We start from the raw sequence: 24,552 nt of genomic DNA on the forward strand, positions 1-24,552 counted from the left end.
TTTTCAGCCCAAAATTAACTTATTTCACTGCGACAGGAAGAAGTCAGCTCATGGGACACCTCCACAACCACAATGCTTCAACCACGGGGGTTGAGGCAGACCCCGGGCCCATTAGGGAAGGAAAAAACTCACGGCTGTAATGATGGATTAGCTCTGGCAGGCTGGCGAACGTTGTCCTGGGGGAGATGTAATAACCCCCGCCATCCAAGGAGCGGATCCTGTAGTGTTTGATGATGTCCCCGTGGGCAGAGTCGCTGTCTCTCACGGACAAGGAATAGGCACCTGGAGAGCGAGAAGAAGAGGGAACTATGAAGCCAAGCAGCACCTGACTCCAGGACCAGCTACCTCCTCTTTTCTGAGCTGTAGACACTTCCCCCAGCCCCTGATGGTGCCTCCTCAAGGCAGCTCTCATCAGGCTCTCACCAAGGCAAGTGGAAAGGACAAAGGTTCACCAGAGCTTTACCGGGCTTGTTGAGGCTTGGTTGAGTAAGACCTGTTCATGCAGTGGCCGACAGCCCCAAGGAAACTGCTTCTAACCAAAAAAACATCTCCAGCCAGAGCAATCAGAGTCTCCTTAGGTCATCGTGGTCTTGCCACAACTCCACGTCTCCCATCTGAGCTTTTCTCACCTGGACAAACACGGGACTGCAGACCCACCGGTCTGTAGCACATCCAGAATTTCAGTTCATGGGAGACAGAAGGCCAAGACTGACAAGAAGGTCCCTTCTCAGTGTTACCCAAGGTCCCTGTGTCCCTATTTTCTCCTATAGCCCCCATGCCAAAGGGTTCAGCTGGTAGGCACATCAGCATCGTGTGGTTCAGCCGAATTGTTCGGCCATAAGCTTGTGTCTGTGGCTAACCCACAGCTAGATTCACATCTCGTTGCAGGTGCTTTTTGACCTCTGGGGAGCTGCTCAGCCATCTCCCACTCTGATCTGCTATTTTTTCCTTATAATGGGTTTATAATCCAAACCATGTTTTTTTTTATTATTTTCTATTTTTGCTGGTGCCAAAAAGAAAAGCAAAGTATGTCGCTACAGTGCAGGAACTTCAAGCCTCTGTCAGGGTAAATTTCAGTAGATGTTAGCAATGTTGTTTTATTTTTTTTTTTTGCCTTTGTCTGGATCATATTTCCGGAGTAAGTTGTTATAAGCCTGCTGGGCTGTTAAAAGTCCAATACGTCACCCGGGTTGATAGGCTGCCTTTTTTAATGTTTGAAAAGGCAAAGCTATATATGTTAAAAAGTACATATCTGTCATGCAGGATCATAAGCAGAAGTGGGGCATTCCACAGCGACTCCAAAACCCTAATCCTCCGTGCGAGGGGAAAGTTTACTAACACGTAATGCTCGCTGACTGGTGTTTCTCCATTACCGGGCCAGTTCTCACTGCAGTTTCCTGCAGTGTGTCTGGAAAACATTCCTTGTACTGATAATTTGAAAAAAAAAAAAAAGTAACAATAGAAAATCATCTCTGTGGACGTTTGGTGTATTGCAGTTGATTATGGATCTTGGCAAGCAGGATTTGGGAGAGGCTAAAGGTTTTCCAAGTGCTAGCAGTTGTTTTGGGGTGAATCCTTTTCTGCAGAGACCAAACCATGAAATATGGTCGCGCGATCTTCATGGAAGACCTGCTGGTTTAAATGCAGAGCAAGGGAACCCCGAGTCTGGAAACACATAACGTTGGCATGATGGGGTCCTGCAGTGTCCTCAATGAAGTGACAAAAAACTCCAGGGAAGGGCAAAATGGCTCATTTTGACAGTCTGTGCCTCATTGACCAAAGGTTACAATGACATAGCTTTGGATCCTGTTGGATGCAAAGAGGTGTCCACGCTTCTGTAGGGCTTGTGTCCACAATGCTCAACACAAGTCCTGCTAGAGTAGATTAACTACATGTGTTATTACTATTATTTCTCATATTTCTCATATTTCTATTATTATTTCTATTATTATTGTTGTTGATGATGATGTTCTTTTAATTTCAAAGTGACTGAAGTAATATACAAGCTCTAGCTCCTCAAAGTGGTGCTTGTAGGGCATGAATCCAAATGAGTGTGTTGCAGAACCCAAATGAGCACATTGCACGCACCGACGTGGCTCGGGGTGCCTGTGGGTTTTTGGCAAGGCAAGGGCTGCTGGAGGACAGAGCCAGGCGTGGTGTGAACCCAGCTGCACTGCTGACAGAGCGCTGCAGAAGGGAGCTCAGGATTTAATGACAAACACATGTGCAGATAGGCGCCCCGGGGGCTGACAGTCAGCAGAGGAGACCCGGTCTGTTTGGTGTTAAGGTTGCACCCAAAATGTTCTGCTCTCCTGCAGGACCTGCTCCCCAGACTCTACCAACCCTTTAAACCCTCCTGCATCTTTCAGAGCAGCGATGTGCAGCATGCAGAAGAGACAGGGGCATCCTCCAGGCATCCTCCAGGCCAATCCATCAGCTGCCTGCTACCAGCGTTAATCCTTATCCTGCCATTAAAGCTAATGACTGCATTTCACCCCAAGCCAGAGTTCGCTTTGCTGGAACGGGTGCCGTGGAGCTTTCCCTGTCATTCACCCTGGTTGGTGACTGTTCTCCTGGGACCAGCAGCGTAAAGGCACAGCACAAGGGCTGAAAAGCATCATTTCTCTCTTCTCTCAATGACAGCAGCAAATTTTAAGAGTTACATGGAGCCGGGTGGATGGCAGGATCCTAATCTCCACTGGTGGCAATGAGGATGGCCAAAAGGAGTTCCTGCTGCTTAGCCACGAGGATATTCTTTGTCCTACAGTCCTGCATCGCCTCCCAGGCCAAACCTGGGGTGGCACACAGATCAGTGTTCTGGTGTCTGGGTCCCACTTCCCCAGGGAAGCCCAGGAGATCAGCTGGGTGCCACAGATGAATTCATTGAGTCCCCTCCTGCCGGGAGCAGATGCAGCAGCCTTGCTGCGAGCCTCGGCACAGCTGTGTGCCTGCCTTCCCACGGCTCTCAGAGCGATCACGATCCCCTTCAGGGGAAGGTTTGTTTATTTCCAGCAGCTTCAGCAAAGCTAACTATGCACTGAAGATTTCACCGCTGATCTGCTTCCCACACTTGACAAGGAGCTGTCATCCTGGGATGCAAAATGTTGACTGAAAGAGAAGACCCCGGGCTTGCAGAATTTCTGTATGTTTGTCCATAAGCAAAATGAGCCAGTGGCACTGTTAGGATGGGATGTGAGTAGGTACTGCTCTAAGACAGGGTGCAGAATTCATCCCTCTGAGGCTGAGTCCATAATGTGTATTATTATCCTTAGCTTGACCCAGTGCTCGGCTCTGGAGGTCAAATGTTGCTCACGTTGCGTAAAGGGAATGAAAATGATTGAGGAAAAGAAGGAAGAACCTGCGGGGTTTGAAAGGCAGGGTTAATTCCACATCATTGCTCTGGACATTTCATGGTGGGTCACGGGGAGCTTTACTTCAGTGAACTGAGCATCAGAGCAAATTTGGAGATGTGGGGCTTCTTCTTTTTCCCTTCTCCTCACAGAGGAGGAAACTGTGGTTGAGACTGATCAAGTGGTGTCACCGTGGCCTTTCAAGCGGCCTAAGGCATGGCAGGATTTTGTTAGAAGCTGGATGCATAGGGTGGTTCAGAGAAGGACGGGGTGTTTGAAGGAATAACAGACATATTTTGAGACAGAATATCAAAAAAAGGCACATGTGAAATGTTTCAGAGCAGAAGCTGACCTCTTGCGATTTGGGATCAAGAGGGGATTTCACGGGGCTGAAATACGCTACATCTGCTAACGCAGATATCACACACCTCCAGCCAAGTTTGCTTCTTGCCAGCAGAAACGGGATGTTAAAGACCAGCCTAGCCTGGTTATTTCTCCTTGAGCCTCAGGACTCCACCAGCACTGTCCAAACTCCATGCAGCTTGGACCCACTCACACCCCAGAGAGTTTTCGGGGCACGATTTCATCCTGCGTTTGCAGATCATGGCAAGCAGAAACACCAGACAATTGTCCTGAGAAAATGCAGGGGAAAGTCCGATCCCAGCCACGTGTAACATTTCACAGGGGAGAAACCAAAGCACAGCGAGACTAAAGAGCTATGCTGAACTCCAAAAGGAGCCTTTTCAGAGCACAACCACGGGACCATCACGAGCATCATTTCCTCCATACTCAAAGCACGCCTGCTGGCCCAGAGGATGCAAGGAGAGCAAAGTAGGGAAGAAGCAATGTGAAATCCCCACGGCAGCACCTAAACCAGCTTCCAGTGTCTGCAAATTTACAGCGCAGAACAAAGTTGCAATTACACGGTTAAGCATCAGTTAATAACTATATCCACTGCCTAAGAGAGGTTGCCACAATGCTTTGCCTTTTCCATCCTCACTGGGTCATGTCCTCAAAAGCCAGCCATGTCCACAGGGAAGGAAAGTGGATGATGTCCACCTCTCCTGCTCCAGCCAGTCTCCCTCCAAACAATTAGCCGTGGTATGCATTGATTCCCTGTGCTTCAGGCTATCAGGAAAAAAAAAAGTCTTTCTTCTGGAAAATGTTTCTCTCAAAAACCTCTCCAAAATTCCACTTGCTGCTGCAAATAGCAGAAATGCTTCCCCAAGGGTGTGCAGAAGAATCACTATTTACCAAAAAAAGCAACATTTCCTCGGGGAAAAAGGGAAAAGAAACCCCCTACACATTGTTTTGGAAACTATTTGCTGCTCATCTGTGTTCCTGTATCTCTGCCACGAGCTGCGGTGACAGGAGCCACCCTCACCACAGCCTGAACTACATGTACAGGCTGCATCATGAGAAAATCTTTGCTGTCAGAGTTCCCACCTCACTTCTACAGCCCTGCTGAGCCTGGCAAGCGTGATTTTGCCCAGCTGGGTCCAGGAAGCTGCACGCAAACACTGGCACAGCTGAACCCTGCAGCTCAGGTCTGAAAAGTTCTCCCAGCCGTGGCAATGCCCAGGAGCTCCACTTGCTCTGCAGATCTCACTCACCTTTGCTGGTCTCACTCTCTCTGACAAGGAACGAGCCAACTTTGTTACCAGAAGACAACAGCAGCCGTTCAGCATCTTTTCTGCTCAGAGTTTTAAAATACCACCTGGGAGACAGAGAAGGGAAAATTATGGTTGAACAGGAAAAAAAAATATCATTCCAGTTAGGTTTTTTTTTTTTTTTTTTTTTTTTTACCGTCACACTCTGAAACTGAGGGTTATTTTTATCAGCAAACAGTTTTTATCTGCTGGAAAGTGGTAGTAACAAGCTGTTTTTGATAGATTAACACCAGATTTCCATCACTTTGGGCTTATCAATTCAGGCAGAGAAGAGAGCAGAGTTTGCTCAGTTCCCCATATGAGTGATGCAAGCCCAGCCAGAGCATGGTCCCTGAGGCACTCTGGGACCCACAGCTCACCTGGTAAATGAGGAAGCCCAAGAACATTATATTTGGAGCAGACATGTGGGCTGGAGTCTGAGCATTGTGTGCCCACAGCCACTAAAAAAACCACCTTTGGATACAAAGAACATTTACTTCTCGACCAAGTTCCTGCTTGCTGTGAAATACTTGCTGAATTCAGTGATGGCTGGGTTCCTCCAAAAGGAGATTGGAAAGAGGGATCCCAAGAGAAGTCAGCAGGTCTGCTTCTTTATAACTGAATGCCATCAAGGAGGATAAACCATGGGATAAAATCCTTCTTCTGTTCGTATAATAAGCATAAAAAACCCTTGGACTCAAATCCTTCTTTGCAGGGTGCCAGATACGAGGCTTGCACCTGGGCTAACACAACAAGCGGTGCCAGGATGATGTTTCAGAAAGGAAAGCTCTGCATTAGTGTTCACCCCTCATAAGCTTATGCACTTACTTTTCTTCTTCCAAGCTGTCCACTTGTGCGACGAAGTTGCTGGGGATGTAGCCTTTCTTCCCGGTGCTGAGGGATTTTGCCAGCCACCACTCCCCCTCGCTAAAAAAAATAAAATATGATTGTCCAGAGGAGGTTTCTCAACACGCTAAGGGTGCAAGGTCAACATGGTTTCTGGGGTTTCATGCATTGCTAGGAGGACAGTGCTAATTAGGTAAAATGTTAATTTTACTCTACAGGACCACCGCTCAGCTGAAGGTTGGTGAGAAAGACAACATTTTGTCTTTCAGGGATTTATGGAGGTGACAGCCTCTTTGTATTGATGCAGAGGAAGCACAGCCCCAAACCTCTGCTGAGCATCCCATGAGAGGAGGGAAATCTGGGTCTTTGTGGGTTTAATTTGCCTCTTGCTTCAGGGCATGGAGGCTCCACCGTTCTGCTCCTTCCATTATCTGCCAGACACCGTGTCACCTCTGGAGGACACCCCACAGGGCAGCCAAGGATGGAGCAGCCTTCAAGGCCAAGTGGGACCAAAGCTCACCCCTGCCCAGTTCTGGACTGGGCAGATGGACCGTCAGCCTCTTGTCTCGTGAGTTTTACAAGATGAAATGAAACCATTCACCTCTCTGGCTCGGTTCTGTCCTTTCCTCAGAATACGCCCAACCCACATCCTTTGCAAAAGCACGATCAGCACAAAATATGAAACAGGCTAAGTTAAGCTGCTGCTTATGCTACTTCTGCGCCCATGCACACTGGCAATGGGGAAGGTCCCAGTAGCAGCCAGGTGTGGACACTACCTGACCCCAAATTATCTGTGACCCAAGGGAAGCGGGAAGTGTCACCTTCCCCATCCCCAAATTTGTGTCTGACCCCAAATTTCCCCCCTCTTTCCCAGCCTAACCATGCTCCTTGAACCCCTTTCTTCTAGCAGCTCCCTTACTTGGAGAGGACTTGGAGTTTCTCCCCCTTGACCAGCTCCAGGTCCCGGTCACTTGAGGCAGCAAAGTCGTACAGCGCAATCACAATGACGTTTTCTAAAGAGAAAAAAAAAAGAAGCAGCACATTGAATCCAGCTTGTTTCTGAGGGATAATGCACACGCAGATGTATGGTCGGGCTTTTCACCCCCCCGGGTCTCCCAAAAGCCAATCTTTCTGCCAAACCAGCTTTCCTGCCAACCACAGCTCCTGCTCGGGGACTAGCACTGATTCACCGAAGTGTTTCCTGTGTGTGTATTTTTAAAGCACTCCAGATCCCCATATCCACAAAACCCCGAGCGTCAACAATGAGAAAATGTTTGTGTGGAATAAGAAGGGTCATAAATCATCCATCAGTGCTTGGCCTCGGTTTTACAGGACGGGAAATGAAAACTGCTGTGGCAACGCTTCCCAGGGTGGCTCTGGGAGCTGGCTCAACAAGAGGAGGTTTTCTTGACTGAAGGAGGGACGGAGACATCTCAGTTCCTGTTAGAGGAGCCCACTGCTAGGGCCTAGCTCTGCCTCCAGATGCTCTGGGTTCAGCCTGTGTCTTGCCATCCCTTTCACGTGCTGTTCCCTGCAGATGTGACACCACATGGAAGCTGTGCTGCTGTTTTTGACTCCAGCGCCCAGCTGCTTTTTGGCTCAGCTGCGATTCCCAGGGGAGCAGGATGCAGGATCTCCTTCCCTGACACAAATGCATTTTTGATTTCCTCTCTCCAGACCTCAGACCTGATGCTCTGTGTTTCCCATTTCTCCTGAAACCCACCTGGACCGAGGCTGTGAGCAGATTTAAGTCCCCATCCCCTACCCTAAGCCCTTACTTTGACTCCATCCATGTCTGCCCAGCCTAAAATTTGGCACAGCAAAACAAATGTATGCACTGTGTTACACACAAACCATGCTGTGCATGGCAAAAACAGCCACTGGGTACACATTTGAGGGTCAGATCTCGGAGGCTCGGGGAGCTGAATTGCTACGTTTGCATGCCTGGGTTGTGCCAGTGCTGCTCGCGGAGAGGTTGTGCAACCATCCACGTGTGCTCGGTGTGCTTGCAGCCACTGAAGCGAAACGAGCAGATATTTTGGGGCAGATCAAAGCCTATGAAGAGGATTGGCACGCAAACACAAGCACTGAACCAACACACAGCAGAAAAAAAAAAAAAAATGGAAAGGAAAGGAAAGGAAAGGAAAGGAAAGGAAAGGAAAGGAAAGGAAAGGAAAGGAAAGGAAAGGAAAGGAAAGGAAAGGAAAGGAAAGGAAAGGAAAGGAAAGGAAAGGAAAGGAAAGGAAAGGAAAGGAAAGGAAAGGAAAGGAAAGGAAAGGAAAGGAAAGGAAAGGAAAGGAAAGGAAAGGAAAGGAAAGGAAAGGAAAGGAAAAGAGGAAAAGGAAAAGAAAAAGAAAAAGGAAAAAGAAAAAGAAAAAGAAAAAGAAAAAGAAAAAGAAAAAGAAAAGAAAAAGAAAAAGAAAAAGAAAAAGAAAAAGAAAAAGAAAAAGGAAAAAAAAGGAGACTTGTGGAAAGCCTTTAGCTTGTATGCAGGCTAATTAATGCACCAAGAGCCATGGAGGGTCTATATATAGCATTTTTCAAAACAGACTGTCAAGCCACAGTCTCTGTGTGACCTTTTCAAATAATGCCACCAGCAAGAGAGCCAGACTGGCCCTTTGTCATCGCAAGATAACGTGTCTCTGGGGCAACTTGGGTTCTGTGTCCGTGCAGACTGGCTGCTGCTCTGCTGGCGATTTATTGGCGAGGAGGGATGAGAAGGGGTCAGCATCGGAGGGGAGAGGAGAAAGGGAACAGGGCTCTGTAAGCCAAAGCCACGAGCAGCTTCTGTCAGGCTTGCAAGGAGGAACTGGGGATACAAGAGAAGTTTCAGCAGAGCCTCACTCTCTGCTACGTGTGGGGAAAAGGCTGGTCAGCCACAAGGGAGGATGCTTTGAAGTCTTAAAATAGCTTGCACGGATGGGGCTTCCCCTTGAGGGATCTCAAGGCATGAGCAGTGCCTCCATCTCTCACTGCCTCCTTGACAAGGCGGGTGTTATACCACAGCTTCTCTGACACGAGAGGTTTCTGGGCATCTGCCTGCTGCTAGGTGTCCCCAGCCAGCGTGCTTGTGCACGCACACTGTCCAGCTCCTCTTGAAAGTGAAAAAAAAAAGCAGCAGCTTCACTTTTGCTTTAAAAAATAGAAGCAAATTTGTGGACATGGTCAAGCATTGAGTGGCTGTGTGCTCAAAAAAAGAAATAGAGAAAGAAAAAGAAACAGAGAGAGAAAGAAATAGAGAAAGAAATAGAGAAAGAAAAAGGAAAAGAAATAGGGAAAGGGAAAGGGAAAGGGAAAGGGAAAGGGAAAGGGAAAGGGAAAGGGAAAGGGAAAGGGAAAGGGAAAGGGAAAGGGAAAGGGAAAGGGAAAGGGAAAGGGAAAGGGAAAGGAAAAGGAAAAGGAAAAGGAAAAGGAAAAGGAAAAGGAAAAGGAAAAGAAAAGGAAAAGGAAAAGGAAAAGGAAAAGAAATTTGGGTCTTGAAACAACTGCCATAAATACTAATAAACAGAACCAAAATGAACCCCAAAAAAATTAAAAAAGAAAAAAAAAAGAAGAAGAAATGGAATAAAAAGAGTAAAATTTGCAAGGACAAAAGGTTTTCTATGCTGAAAAAATAATGTGACTCCTTCTTATCCCCCTCTCAACATTCATTTGAGAAACACTGCATGCTTAAATGAGCCAGAAGAAAAGCGCTCCCTCTGCTTCAGCCAGCAGGACTTGCCATCTCATGATGAAAGAGGCTCTCTCCCTCCCTCCCTCAGCCTGTCACCCTGCCGAGAAACAGCCTCGATAATACTTTTTTGGCCCATTTGGTCAGGTTAGGTCATGAGCGGCTCCGCGTGGCAGCGGGCTGCTGGGCGCGAGTGCTTTGGAGATAGAGCTAGCAGCCCGGGGACTTTGATGGCGAGCCAAAACACATCTTGGCTCAGAGCTGCTGTCAGGAAAGCGAGATACCAGCTCAGTTTGCGTAGGCTGAGTGCCAGTTTGATGGCTTAATGGAAAGGGTTTCTAGCAGGCTTCCCACCGCTGTCCCATCATGAATGGAAAGACTTTGTGATCATCCCACGGCGATGGAGCCATGCGAAGGTTGTGCCAGCATCCCTCCGAGGGCCACGAATTGGTTTAGAGCCATGCTAGGGTGGTTGTATGGTAAAAGACAACCTGCAGGACATGTGTTGTCCCACTGTCTGCACTCAGCCGTGAGTTAAAGCTGCCAGCAACGGGCCCAGCTTCCTGTTTCAGCAAGGAAGGGCTGGTTCACCAAGGGAAGCATGTGCTAGGAAAGCGAGACTTCTAAACACGCAGCTGCTGGTGGCACACTGAGGGCAATGCCATTAAGTTGTGCTGGTGAGGATGCAGAAGACTGTGGGATGGGGATATTGCATTGCCCAGCAGGTCCAGGTCTGATGGCAATGCCCCCTGAGACATCCAGGCTTGAAATGGAAGAGTGATTTCTGCCAGATGTGTTCCTGCCTTGTGCATCCATGTGCCTTGTGTTTTGACACAGTTAATTATTATTTTTTTTTTCAGATAATTTCTGTTTTCCACATAAGATCATATCTTATGATTGAAACTCAGAACTTTTTTTTTATCAGGAAATGTGAACATTTGAGGTAATTCACGCTCATCTTCCTTCCCTCCCTTGCTTTCGATTTGCAATGCCTATTTTTATATAAAAAAATCTCATTTCTCATTGAAAAGTCAGCCTTTTCAGCAGAAGCATCTCTTCCGTGTTCCAGCTAAATGCACAACCACGTTCCCGACAGCATCCCTTTCAAACTCAAATCCACACTCAGGGAACAACAATAAAAACAACTTAGAGCTTTGATGCTAATCTCGAGGTGCATGAAAAGACACCATTTCCAGAGCACGTTTGGCTCCCACCCTCTGAAAATCCGACCTGTTCACACCATGGTTAGTCAAAGCAAGCGAGGAGGTTGCAGTTCCTCAATCAGAAGAAATGCCTTCACGTAGGGGCTGATCCTTCACAGAGTGGAGGAAGGATGCAGCACTGAGCTTAAAGGCATCACGAGTGCTTAGGGACCCATGGAAAAATGAATGAGAGACTCGCACGGTGGAATAACTCACAAGTGAAGGGTGGATTGGCGATGCTGCCAACACCACGGTTGAGCAGAGAGTTATTTATGCACATCTCGCCTGTCTTTGTGCTCCTTCCATTAAGCCAAGTAATGACAGGAGGAATTAAGCTTTTGTTAACAATAACTAAATAAATTATTTCTGAGACAGCAGCGTGAAAGCTTCAAACTGTGATACAAGTTGCCTAATGCCAAGACCAGAAGAAAAAAAAAAATAATAAAAAAAAAATAGACATAATGAAAGGAGTGCAAAAAATGCAAAAAGAAAGGAAAGGGGGAAAAGAGGAAAAAGAAAAAGAAAAAAAAAAAAAGAGGAAAGGAATTTGAGTATTACATCTCAAGCATACATAATCAGTAATTTTGCCTTGAACTGGAAGTGCTCCCATAAGATATAATTCAGCTCTTTGCTTTTTTTTTTTTATATGATTGAATAGTCTGGATTTTGTGCTTCTTTTATCAATTCACTTGAATTATCCTCTTTCACCAGAATATCTCAAATGCCTCGCATGGTTCCTATCAGCCCATGCTGCTACATAGAACAGAGGCAGACATAGCATCATTTCTAGAAACTTAGGCACTGGCTGAGAAAAAAGAGAAGTTCCCAAACCATCAGTGTGAGTATTCCTCCAAAACTGGAACCAAACCCAACGGACCACGATATTTTTGAGATCTGCAAACGGCTAACGTGGTACTTAATGCATTTATCATCTTTCCACTTCTGCCTTCTGGCATGAAGCAGAAGTAAAAGACGCCTCCAAAGACAGCTTCTGCTGTGTTTCCAGCCAAAGTGAAAACATTGACAAAAAAAATAAAAAAGAAAAAAGAAAAACTGGTGATGTCTGCTCGGTTGTGGAGGTATGAAAACAAACTCACTTGGCAACGTGCCATGAAAACGATTTTGCCAAAGAAAGCATGGCTTCTGGAAAAGTGGTCCTTGCACAGAGAAGCACACAGCTTCATGTGGATAAAGAGCTAAGCCTCACCCAACGCCTGTGTCAGTGCAGGCATAAGGCTGAAAAACACCGAACTGGCTCAAAACAAAACGTTTTAGGGTTCCAGTTCTGATCTCTGTAAGAAACGTCAAAAGCAGAGGTGTCCACAAGACCGTGAGGGCCAGGTCTGTTCTTCTACCCATCTTACCTGTTTGCCACCCCACTTTTTCCTTTCCTCATGCCCCATCTCCCTTTCTCTTACTCTTTCACCCACACGAGAAACATTTGCGCGTTGCCCGCTGCTTTCTTCCAAGCTTCCTCTATTTTTTGCCCTCTCTGATCCTCTCTCTATCTTTAATCTGCAAAACTTCTTTGACACAAATAGCTACAACTGCTGTCAGAGGCCAGGCAGAGGTAGCAAAGGGCTTCCTGCTAAAAGGCAATCATCTACCAAACGCTATCTGTGATTTGCAGATAATTGCAGAGGTGGTTGAAGTCAATAACCAGTCTCCAGGCAGGGGCTCCAAGCATCCTTATTTTATACTTTTCTTTCTTCTTGTTCTCTTTGTAGTCTGCCTAGGCTCTGTGATGCCTGCTATTTCCTCTGAAATATTCAGCTGGCTGGATATCGCATCCACAAGTTCCCGTGCTGCAGACGGGGCAGCAGACAGAGAAATCTCATGCAGCTGATGCCTCAGATCTTGCTTTGCTCAGCCAGAGAAGGAGTGTATTTCTCTTAATTTCTTTGATGAGTAGGGGAAACTGGCAGCGACAAATATTTAGTGATTTAACCAAATGTTCCGAAACGTACTGATAAACTCCCTGCCTGGCAATGCTGAAAATACAGAAACCGCACGCCTGTGACATGACAGCTTCTTCTCAAGACTTGCTGTTGGGGGACCACCACCTTGCAAAACCCCACGGGAAGACGAAAGAAGCAGTAATTGAGCTCAGCATCTTACCTTGTACAGAGGCTTGGTTTAGATGAGGGATGTTGATAAATTGTCTGCCCTTTGATGGAAACAGAAAAAGAAGTTTGTTAGCTTTGCTGTGTTTGCAGGAAGGCCTGCTCTCAGCTTCACAGACGAGTGGGAGTCTGATCCAGAGCCCACCGCAGTCAGTCAACAGGCCCTGCATCTGGCTCCCTGTATGTCGTGATTGTTTTAGCACATTTTGCTGTGATGTGTTCATAGCTGGCTTCACTGTCGGCTTGAATAAACCTTGGCTCCCCTCTGAATAAAAACGTAAATCTGCTACCCACTCATTTTGAGCCTGGTCTGTCTAACTCTGATTTCAGCTCTAGGATCAATGGGGGATGAGATCTGAATGGCCCCAGTGAGAAACAACAGTTGCAATATTATTCAAAGCAGAAAAGCTGGGGCGTTCTTTGCCGTGGTTGCCCTATGTCTCGCAGAACACCCTTTCCTCAGGGACACGTTCATAAAAAGAGGCAGTGATTCAACTAGAAAATTAATCAACAGCAAGGTACCCCACATTTGAAACGTTGACCTGGTCCCTAGTTTCTTTTTGGCCCAGCTCCCTGGAATGATTTAGGGTTAGTTTGGCCAGAGACCGCTCCTAATCAGCAGCTGGGGTGCAACCACCTTGCTTTGAAGGCTGGGACTTTAGAAGTATGGAAATGCCTTGGTGGGCTCTGTAGGCCTCTACCCATCTTCAGACTCTTGTGATCAGTCCCAGGTACCTAATGACTAATGACTAGTACCTAACGACTGAAGTGGGTCTGAGACCACTGCCAGGGATATTTATATGTGTGCAAAAGGGGTGAACTACACACACTGAATTAAAAAATATTTAGTGCTTCCTGTCCGCCTTACCCTTTGGCTCCCACTTAGCAGCACTGTAGGGAGGGAGAGCTGCTCAGCCACTGCCCTTTCTAATTTAACTGAAAGAAATATGGACTTTCCCTGACATGTGGGAGCTTAGTGCTCGTGGCAAAAAAACGAGTGTCAGAAGGTGATTGATGATCCTGCATTTGCACTGATAGCAGCTTCCCTCCAGTGAACTGGGAAGAAGGGAATTTAGGAAAAGAACATCCTCTTGGTCAAAGTGACATTTTCTGTCATGAAAACTGAACTTCATCGTGATGGGAGAACTCAGAACTGAAACCAAAGAAGTAAAAAAACCCCACCATCTGTCATCAAAATCAATGATAGACATCCTCCCCCCTCACCCTCCCTTTCTCAGAGCTCAAGACCTGAGATGGTTTTCAGGCTTTCACATGTCCGTTGCAGATAGAGTTTCTCTTGTGCTGGCTGCAGTGCTGACAAGGACAGGGAAAGAGAAAATATTTTCATGCCTTCTGTACAGCAACAAGCATCTAGATTATCTCATTTCCCATGTTTATATACAGAGTTTCTTATTTGAGATCCCCTAAATGCCTGTGTCCATGCAAGCACAGGCTGTGTGAATCCAAAGGGAGCAGCAGGTGCTCAGCATTTCTGATTCTCACAGATGAGCTGTAGACCCTCTTTTTGAACCTGTTGTCCGCCCTGATGGTAAAGTTTCCATTGCGGTTTGCAACTTTGAATCTTAGCGTGAATCTGACCCATCTTCGTGCCATTTGCAGATCAGCAAGACGAGCCCGGTTTGCAGAGTGCTGAAGGCAGCAGCCCTGTCTGAGGTATGGGGCCAGCTTGGAGGATCACGGTGGCACACAGGGCTGATGAAGGCCTGTGGAGAGGCCCCTGGTGGATCAGGCTGTCCCCCTGCACCCATGGGTCCCACATGGAGCAGATCTCCACGCTGCAGCCCCCCCATGGGTGGAGGAGCCCCCGGTGGAGCAGGTGGATGTGGCCTGGAGGAGGCTGCGGCCTATGGAGAGCCCCCACAGGAGCAGGCCCCGGGCCGGAGCTACAGCCCGTGGAGAGGAGCCCACGCAGGAGCAGGGGGTCTGGAGGTGCTGCTGCCCATGGGGGACCTGTGCTGGGGAAGTTTGGGACTAGGGGATGGACCTCAGCCCCGTTCCCCCGTTCCCCTGCGCCGCTCGGGGGGAGGAGGGAGAAGAAGGTAGTTTTAGAGGAAAGGTGTTTTTAGTTTGCTTTCCATTTCTCAGTGCCCTAGACTGTTAGTAATAGACAATAAATTATATTAATCTCCCTATGCTGTGTCTGTTTTGCCTGTCATTATAATTGCTAAGTGATCTCCCCATCCTTATCTCAACCCTTTTCATCATGTTTTCTACCCCTTTCGCTTTGAGGAGGTAGAGTGAAAGGGCGGTTGTGGTGGAGGTCAGCTGCCCAGCTGGGTAAAACCACCACACCAGCCCGAGTAAATAATAATAATAACCACCACACAGCTTTTCAGAGCACCATTGTCACAAGCCCACGCAGAAATCTAATTTGTGGCTATAACAGATGACCGGAAAGAAAATGGCATCCTTGAGGCCCCCAAAAGGTCACAAAACTTCAAACTTACCTTGGGTGGGGCAGCAGGAGGTTTACTCTTGTGTTTTGAAGTGCATTTCTCGTTGGATGTCAGCTGGTTTTTGCTTCCAAGCAAGCCCATCCTGCAAGAAAGACCAATAATTATTTTATAATTAAATTGTTCTTGCGGAAAGATGCGGACAGCAAGGGAGAAAACAATCATCTAATTCATGAAGAACAAAGTGGAGAAGATGAAAATGTAGAGCAAAATGGGGCAGTGGAGGGGTGAGTCTAATAACATCCCATCTAGAGACCTCCTACTAGCCCAGATCTTGTAAACCCTGTGATTTCTGTTCCCACACAAGCCTGGTCCTTCACACTTTGCAGATGAGTTTCAGATAAGACACTGTAAATCACCACTTAAAAAAAAAAAAAAAAAGGGCATAAATGACTTTTCTAGCTGAGTCTCCTCTCCAACACACAGACCCCCAACTGACTTGCTCCACAGCCAGGTGATGCTCCATGAATGCTCTGCAGAAGGCGATGCTGAAGATCCTGGGGGATATCACTGTGCTGAGCTGTTCAGGTGTACCAGTGCCTGTTGAGTGCCACATAGTCCCCAGACCAAGACTAAGCCGTAGCCATGCTGCTCAGTGTGGGCCTCCTGTACCCCCTGGATTATGTTTTCCAGATACAGGTAGGTTGGAAAAAATGCATCCCTGGCACCTTAAGGAGCACTAGACAAAAATGAATAAAACCCTTTCCATGGATTACCCTCTGGTCCATGCTAGGGTTTCTACACTCATTCCTGAAGGCTGGTTTAATTTGCAGCCCTGAAATGTAATTTCAGGTCTGGTCAATAATCCCAGTATAATACTGAGTCTGGGTAGCCAAAATAGCCAAACCACAACAACCTCAGCCTTCTCAGCCCCATGAAAATGTAGGGAGCAGTTGAAGCCAGCATTACTGAAAAGCTATTGCCATGGATATGTAAGGTATCTACACCGTCCAGCATCAAAATCTTCCCCAGCCTCAGCTTTGAACAAAAGACATAGAAAGATACGGGCTAAATGTTTAAAAAAAAAAAACCAAATGTAAATACTTTCATCTGATCAAAGACAATTTGGCTCCTGTTCTTTCTAAAACACCTCATGGTCTGCAATGAAGATGGAGGACTGGGGGTCCTGGGAATAATGTGGACAGTCAATTCCCCCAAACGTCATGGTAGTCAGAATCCAACAGATTTGTTCAAAAAGACTTCTGGCAAAGCAGATTTGTAAGAAAAAAAATATTCCAGTAAAAGCATTTATTATTATTATTATTATTTTTACTTTCGAGCATGTTTCTTATTTCAAAAACTAGGTTTCTAACAGAGACATCCCAATATTTTAAGGTGTCATTTTATCAAACTGCCTCCCCTCTTCTGCCTCAGCTGAAGTGAGCAAAAGGGAAGGAATTATTAAAATATTTCAGGATAGCCCCATATGCAATTTTTTCTCCAATCAAAAGCTTTTCAGCATCCATCCTTCTCTCATTTTTTCTCAGACCCGAGTTTTCAGATGGCCCATCCACCTGTATATAGGCCTCAGCATCGCTGTGGGCACGGACTTGGTGCGGTTGGAGGGGAGGTTTAGCCCACTGAATCAGCCACAGCATTTCCTGCAGCGAGCGTAACTTCAGCAGCCTCTCCTCCTGGTTATAACCAGTCCTTGCTCTGCTTAGAAGATCTGGTTGTCATGCAATGGCTCATGTGTTGTGAAGTGAGCTTTTCCTGCCCTTCCACTTTGCAAACCGCTGGAAGATGTCTGCGTGCCAGCATTTCTGATTCTGAATGGTGTTATTTACCAGGATAATAAATTGGGGCAGCTCAAGTTCCCTTTTCACCCAACGAACTGCAAAGGATTGTTTTAAGTCAAGACTGGGTGTGAGGGAAGGGTTTTGCACACAGAGGTAGTTGGGCACTCTGATGGAGTTCAAGAAGTGTTGGGACAATGCTCTCAGACACAGGGATTGGTTTTGGGTGGTGTTGTGTGGAGCCAGGAGCTGGACACGATGGTCCTTGGGGGTTCATTTCAACTCAGGACCTTCTGTGATTCTATAGTTGGACATGTATCTGTGGTCCTTGTTACTATTTCTCTGGAGCATCTCAGGGTCCTTGGGATACTCTGGTCCTGAACAGGAAATGCAGACATGGCAATTGGCATCTTTTCTATGGACTTTGGGGATGTGAGATATAGCATAAGTCAGCAATAGGCTTCAAATGCCGGTCATGTTGACCAGATTATTTTATAAGAGAATAGATGGACCGTCTGCAGAATGGTGACTGCACATTTTGGGGTCTTGAGTCACTCTCAAGGATGACTCTATCATTCTTGGCATGTGAGGGCAAGGAGTAACATCAACTACAGCAGGTCCAACCAGGTGTTGAACGGGCTTATGGCCATCCCAGCTCCTCTGGCAGGGTTAGAGGGGAGCAGGGACCACGTTTTGACCTCCAGATCTCCACATGATGTATCTGTGTCCAAGGGAGCACCAGGGCCACCTTGGTGTCCCACCACACTAAGACTGGAAACACTTCTCTGCAAACACCTCTCTGCGTGCTCACATAAACCGAGCTTTCTCAACATATGCAAGTGCAAAGCAACTCCGGACATGTCAGTGCAAGGCAACAAAGCGAAGCAAACAACATGTCCCAGCTCAGGCGGGAAATGGAACCAGCAAGAACTCTCCTGCAAAGGTCACCCGCTCCCACCCACGCCTTCATCTCCACGGCACACAGACTTTTGCACTGTTCTAGGTATTTATGATCCCTACGAAATCCAGCATTCATGCTCTCCACGCCTTCAGCAGCCAATGCAACTGTCCTTCACGCCAGCAGGTCTTAGACAAAACCCTAAAATAATGCTGCAGACAAATGCTGAATGGTGCAGCACGCTGCTGGTAAGCTCCCAACCCACTGCTGGCAGTGTTTTTTTTTTTTTTAAAAAAATATATGTATTTTTAAAGATGGCTGAGATGAATGCACATTGTTCACAGTGTTTCTGCTTTAGATTATTGGTTTTTTAAATCGGCATCACAAAAATAGATTTGAGAAAAGTAACCGATAGGTCTCACAGTCTATTTTTTCCTCATAGTGGAAAAGAGCGCCGGTAAGAAAACAGTAACTCAGAAAAGCGTAAAAATATCCTTTCATCAATTTACTACTTTGCCCATCTAAAAATGTTTATTTTTAATAACTGAAAGAGGGGAAACCTTTCTTTCTAATATAATCTGTGAGTACAGATAAGAAAAATGTGGTTTTGTTCATCACATCAATAATATTTAACCAAAATGTTCTCCATGTGTTCATTCATTTTTAAACTCATTTTCTCAAGTTTACTCAAGTTCAAAATCAAGAAAATATATTTTAAAAAATATATATTTTGAAGGCAACTAGAAATCGTAATGGAACAAAGACAGCTGAGGCAACGCAAAAATTTCCGGATGTTTGAAAACTTTTAGCAAAAAAGAGTCTGGTTTGTATGCCAGTAAGTTTTGGGTAAAAATAATTTCTGCAGAAGTTTTTCTGAGAGAGTCTAAAGATTTTTGGCTGAGAAAGTCAGCAGAGATGAGGACGGTGAGCTCTGTGTAACGTACAGCTCCGAACATGTGTGGGGCACACACGCAGGTCACAGATACATGGGTTACTTGTATAGGACCTCCAAAAACTGGTGTGTGTGCCCTGGAGAACCAAAGGCAATTTCGGTTGTCTTCAGAGGTGATATTTTGGTTAGTGAGAGCTGGATGAGATGGATGCAAGCACAGATGTTCCTGCAGCAATGGTCCAACGGAGGAGTCTTCTGAAGATCCCACCACATGGCCCTGCTCAAGCAATATTTCTACTGATATTTGGAGAAAGATGTAAGTTTTATTGTTCACCCATCTCTGAAATGGGTCGGAGAAGTTGCCCCAGAGGAGAAAAACACCAAGCTGTACCTGCAACCCCCACAAAGTCCAGGTCCAGCAAAGGTGAACACGAGTCTTCGCTGACCACAGCATTTGACGAGCGGCTTTGTGTCAATGCTTGGTCCATTTTGAGTGCTCGGGGGAGCTAAAGCAGAGAGGGTGGTGTCAGATTGGTGCTGCTGGACGCACTTAGGCTTTATGTTGTAGCAGATCAAAGAGCAGGATGGAGGTACCTGTGCTAAGCCAGGCGCTGCAAGCACGAGCTTATTTCCCCATCTCCTCTTTACGGTAAGCAGCCCCGCACCATGGGCATGCCGTCGACTGCGGCTGGCTGCTTTTTGCTGCCCAAGCAAGAGAGCTCCAAATTGCTGCTGATGTGAAGGCTGTAATGCCTTCTGCACCAGGGATGGGGATGACACAGATGAACGGCCTTGGGATCGCATGGGTGGGCGTGGGGGAAAAACGAGGCAGAACCTAGCAGAAAAGCAGAAGTCGCGGCTCATCATTTGCCTCACCCCCATGAAAGTGTGCCATGGAAAAAGAGCTTAAGGCTTGAGTAAGCCAATAGTATTTTGCTGTGAGGGCAGCTCCAAAAACCCCCAAGACCAGAGGAAGCACAAAATCACCCCTTTTCCATTCAAATGCTAGGGTGGATCCAGCAGGGTTTTTATAGTTGACCAAGATTAGATATTTCACCTCATTTTAAAACTTACAAATATCTTTCTTAAGAAAAAGCATTTCAATAGAAATAGCATTAAAAAAACCCCACCATATTCTGAAAATGCAGACAGTTATGTCTTAAATGCTGAAGTTTTTCATGTGTGTCTTCCCCTTACCCGAAAGAATTACTGAAATCAATTCACTTTGGATACAATAACGTAATTACGCCAGATTTGCTATTTTGCATCAGCGAGGAGCAAAAAAGTTCAGTTGAAAGATTTCCCCCAGGTCTAGGCATATCCCAGATGCATTAAATTCTCCAGAAGCTTTCTTCTCCCTCAACAAAATATTTCATTACATTTCCAAGCCAGGCACCCTTGGGTTGTGTTGCAAGACAGAACCAGAGAATTACTGAAGAACTTGATTAGATCAGAAGTGAAGAAGACATCCCTACCTAAGCATTTTCTTCTGTTTTCCAGTTTTGCTGGGTTTTGGCCGAGTTCTTTTTAATTTCATTTTTAAGTCTGTAAATGATTAGCGGCTTCGTTGCTAGGAGGTGGTTAGAAGGCAGAAATGAACAAGAAATGTGCTGTGCTATAAACAGCAACAGCCCTGCAGAAGATCTGTCTCAGGCAGAAGGTGGAGAGTGTGGCCACTGTCCTCTAGAAGGGCACAGCAGGTAAAGTCCCCTTGGACAACCCTTCCTGCAAGCAGGAGGGCATGGAGACCTCCTGCGATGCACACAGTGCTGGTCTCCTGCTGACAGCACAGTGACCCTTATGGCCAAAAACTGCTGCTCACATGGAGTGACCAGGCTGTGCGTGGAGGAATTAGAGCAGTGAAGTCCCTGTGAAGAGCTGGAGAGAATCACGGAATCGTTAGGAATGGAGAAGCCCTCCAAGATCATCTGGTCCAACCATCCCCCTTCCACCAGTGTCACCCACTAAACCATGTCCCTAAGCACCACGTCCAACCTCTCCTTGAACATCCCCACCATGGAGCCAGAGGCATCATTGCTTTTGCTGGGAGGTGAACCAGGTGGCTGTCTTACACATTGCATCCTTACAAAATTGCTGAAAAACTGGGAATTTCACAGAGCTGTAGGGGTTGGAAGGGACCTTAAGAGATGATGGGGTCCAACTCCCCTGCCAAAGCAGGTTCTCTGGAGCAGGTAAAAATTTCCAATTGGCAATGCTCAAACCCCATCCAGATCATGGTCCTTGTTGGATAAAGATAACAGGCTGAATTTCTGCTTGCATTTGGCCCTGTTTCAATAAGCCCAGTGGCTGATTTGGGAATCTCTTCTTGCTGCAATCAACGCCTAGCCAGCTTGTTGTTTTAACCGCAATTTAGGTCTGCCTTGCTTTCCAGCTGCAGCAGGTGAATCCTAAGCAAATAAACCCAGCAGAAAACCTGGCTATTTGGGGTCTGTCTGAGAAGCCGAGACCCTGTGGGAGAAGGCTGAGTGAGGCTGGGGGTGGTGTGTGACTGCGCCAATTTCCAGGCTCCTGAGCTTAAGCAGATGCAAAAAAAAAAAAAAAAAAAAAAAAAAAAAAAAAGTTTCTTGACAGGGAAGGAAAAAAAAAAAAAAAGATAATAAAAGCTTCTTGCTCTCGGTAGAAGTAGAACGCAGCTGCAGGCTGCCAAAGTGGTCATCTGCTAATCAAAACATCTGTCTGGAGGAAAAATCGCTGCTTACATTGAGCATCGCGCCCCGCTGGAGCTTGGCAGATGCTTGGCAGAGCTGCGAGAGGCTGCGGGCCAGGACACGGAGCCAGGGCTGGGGGTCCCGGGGTTGTGAGAGGCTTTGTCGCAAAGCTGCAGCGCTCAGTGAGCAATTTCTGCTAGCATTTCACCCCAAATCTACCTGCTAATCAAAGCAAGCATGGGCCAAACTTGTTAATGAGCTATGGGCAAGATGGAGCACAGGAAAGGAAGATCCGCTCCACAAACCACCCCTAGGTGAGCTCCCACTCTCTGTGGGAGCCTTTCCCCTACCCACCCCAGCAGCACCCAGCTCCAACCAGCCTTCCCCATGCACACACCTTGCTCTTTTCCCCCTCAGGTGGGCAAGGGAGGATGGAAAAAACAGGGCATGCACACCTGGCACGCATTTCTCCTCTCTTTTTGCTGCAAACCAAGGGATCAGCATCCCTGCAAACCATCCCTCGAGGCTCGGTCTCATCAGCCTCTCGGGACTGCTCCCATCTTCTCTTTACCCCACAGATCTCGGGGAAGGGAAGCAGGGAAGGGGGCACCACATGAGGAGGGGATGGAGAAGAGGAAGGAGATAGAGAAAAGCCTGCTGGGCTTCTCCCCACCCTCGGGGGGATGCGAACAGGGGTGGGGTGACCCCTACTTGCCTGCTTGCCACGCAGCCGCTCCTGGAGGCGCGATCCAAGGAGGGACGAAGCACGGGTCCGACCCATGGCAGATGCTCCATGGGGCTGGGAGCGGTGGCAGAACTTCTCTGTGAGAGACCCCCGGCTCACACCACGTCCACACCATCCATGGGACCGGTGGTTTCGAGTCTTACGCCCCCCCAGGATGCCAGAGCAGCCTGGTTTTGCAGATGGTTTTTAATGGGCTTTCTTTTTTTAATCGCGCCTCTGTGTCAGAACCGGCTCCTCGCTTCCCCCCAAGGATTCCTTGCTCTATTTTGGATATCGGCACGATCCATCGGGGAGGAGGGGGGGCAAGCTGCACTTCCCAGACAACCTGGCCAATGAAAACAGCACTGAGAGAGGCGAGAAACCCAGAGAGAACCCAGACACAAAACCCAGCGAAACCCACAGGCTATTAGCAGCTGTCATTAAAATCAGCTGCGATGGCTGTGGATGGGTTGTTTCCACTAGGCAAACCACCAAATTTGGGGAAAAGGCTGAACAAACTGGCTTTGCAGCGATCTCTCCTTGTTGTGATGAGAAGAAAAATACTACTAAAGGTCCTTTCAGATGAAATGTGTTTTGTTCCAGAGAGTCCCGACCCCCTACGAACATACTGAGTCGTGTCACCGAGGATGCGGCGTGCTCTGATGAATGAAGACCTGGACAGGGAGACTCTGAGGAAGTTACTTTCTCATTCTGCCTCAGCACGTTCAGTAGGGAGGCTGAAACGTGTCTGCCTTAGGAGGTAAATGATGTACCAGAAGCAAGATTTGTTTCTACACACTCCCGAGGCTTCCCATAGGGAGTATTTTCCATGCATTTTGTGGGGCAGACCTGCTGGGTCGCCACTTATTGTCCTCCAGCCGTCGCAAGGACCCCCCCAAAACCTCTGTGGGTAATACCACGAAGTAGTTTCTGCAGCAGGGAGGGAAGGGACGCTGGGTCTCAGCACCCCTGAGGCTTTCAGCCCGTGCCTCGGCTGCGCTCGCTGGGACGGATGAAGGCAAGGCGACATCCGCCGAGCGCGGCGCACGGCCCAGAGGCCGCCCACGTGCTGGTGGTGTTATTTACAAAGAAAAGGCTTCGTGGGGCTGCTCGAAGCCCAGGTCAAGGCAGAGGATGTTTACCAGCCTTCAGACCAGGGTGGCTGAGGACACGATGCTGTGTGAGTGGGGAAGGTGCCCCGCGATGCGGGTGCCAATGCTCGTGGGCATCGCCGAGGCTCCTGGCAGAGGGAGAAAGCCCTGTGGAGGGCTGTGAGGCTGTGGGACAACAGTCTGGGCCCTAAGCAGGACTCTGCAAGTGCCTTGTTGGCATTGGGGTCGTGCCATGCCCCTTATCCTACAGCTGGTAGAGCCCAGGGCCATCCTGGGGGCTCTCTGAGGACAACCGGGACAGACACCCACCCCGCTGCCCCTCCGGCAGGTGTGCTGCAAAATCAGGCCTGCTCTTTGCATACCAAGGACATACAGAAATGAGGAAGCCCTTGCAGATTTGTCAAACCTCTCCCTCCCCAGCTTGCATTTTGCTGTCTCCGCTCTCCTCCAGCTAAGGGCCGGGGAGGGAGGACAGAGCTGGAGGAGGTCAGGTTGGGGCTGGGGAGGGAGAGGGCAGATTTAGGGTTAGCTGGAGCGCTCTGAGCTGTAGGGCAGGGCTTCATCCTCCGGCAGAGAGTGCATCTGAAGTACCTGAGTGCTCTCTGCTAAGTGAGCTTCACTTCCTATTCCTACAAAAAAGGGAAGTTGCTTTTTTAGAAAGCTGCTTGCCATCCACCGCAGAGGTAGGAAGGAGGAGCCACCACGAGGTGCAGCAAAGGCTTAGAAATAAGGCTGCCGAGTCATCTTGGGAAACAGGGCGCCAGCACGGCAGCTCCAGACAGAAACCTGCTTCTGATTTGAGACACGTTCCCGGTTCTGACAGTGGGGAAACCCAGCAGCTGCAGCCAGGCTGCTGCACAGACCCTTCCAGGGAAGGCAGCAGTTAAAGCAGCTCGGAAGTGAGGAGTTTATTTAAACAGGTTAGATAATGTGCAATCTACCTACTGCATCCCAGGGAGGTTTTTAGGGACCTAGGGCTGTGACCCTGAGGGGAGAATCAGCCCTTCATCCCTGTGCCTCCTCTGTTGCCTCCAGACTGGGAATCTCCCAGCCATGAGACGAGACCCAGAGCGGAGAAGCCCAGGCAGTGAATGCCCTCCTGCAGTCTGTCTGCTCAGAAATCACGAAGCGCCAGCCCACGGGTGTCCTTTAAAAGAAACTGGAGGGAAGTCACTGCAAAAGCACGCGAAAAAAGGGCACTGAAAAG

At 47.7% G+C, this 24,552-nt stretch overlaps 1 protein-coding gene across 2 annotated transcripts in view; it reads right to left on the bottom strand.

The window, feature by feature from the left end:
• The window catches only part of BLK (BLK proto-oncogene, Src family tyrosine kinase), a 39,116-nt gene that overhangs the window by 8,371 nt on the left and 6,193 nt on the right, over positions 1-24,552 (bottom strand). Inside the window, exons 1-7 of one of the 2 annotated variants that reach the window (XM_068678895.1) lie at positions 22,225-22,304; positions 15,309-15,399; positions 12,836-12,884; positions 6,765-6,858; positions 5,828-5,926; positions 4,964-5,067; positions 133-282 (exon numbers count right to left, since the gene is read on the bottom strand). In XM_068678895.1, coding sequence (XP_068534996.1) covers positions 133-282; positions 4,964-5,067; positions 5,828-5,926; positions 6,765-6,858; positions 12,836-12,884; positions 15,309-15,399; positions 22,225-22,304 — 667 coding nt within the window. Of the gene's footprint in view, positions 1-132; positions 283-4,963; positions 5,068-5,827; positions 5,927-6,764; positions 6,859-12,835; positions 12,885-15,308; positions 15,400-22,224; positions 22,305-24,552 lie in introns of those variants that run through there. The other variant, XM_068678894.1, reaches the window with a different exon arrangement.

Source organism: Anas acuta, chromosome 3 (genome assembly GCF_963932015.1).
Source record: "Anas acuta chromosome 3, bAnaAcu1.1, whole genome shotgun sequence".
Classification (NCBI taxonomy): Eukaryota; Metazoa; Chordata; class Aves; order Anseriformes; family Anatidae; genus Anas; species Anas acuta.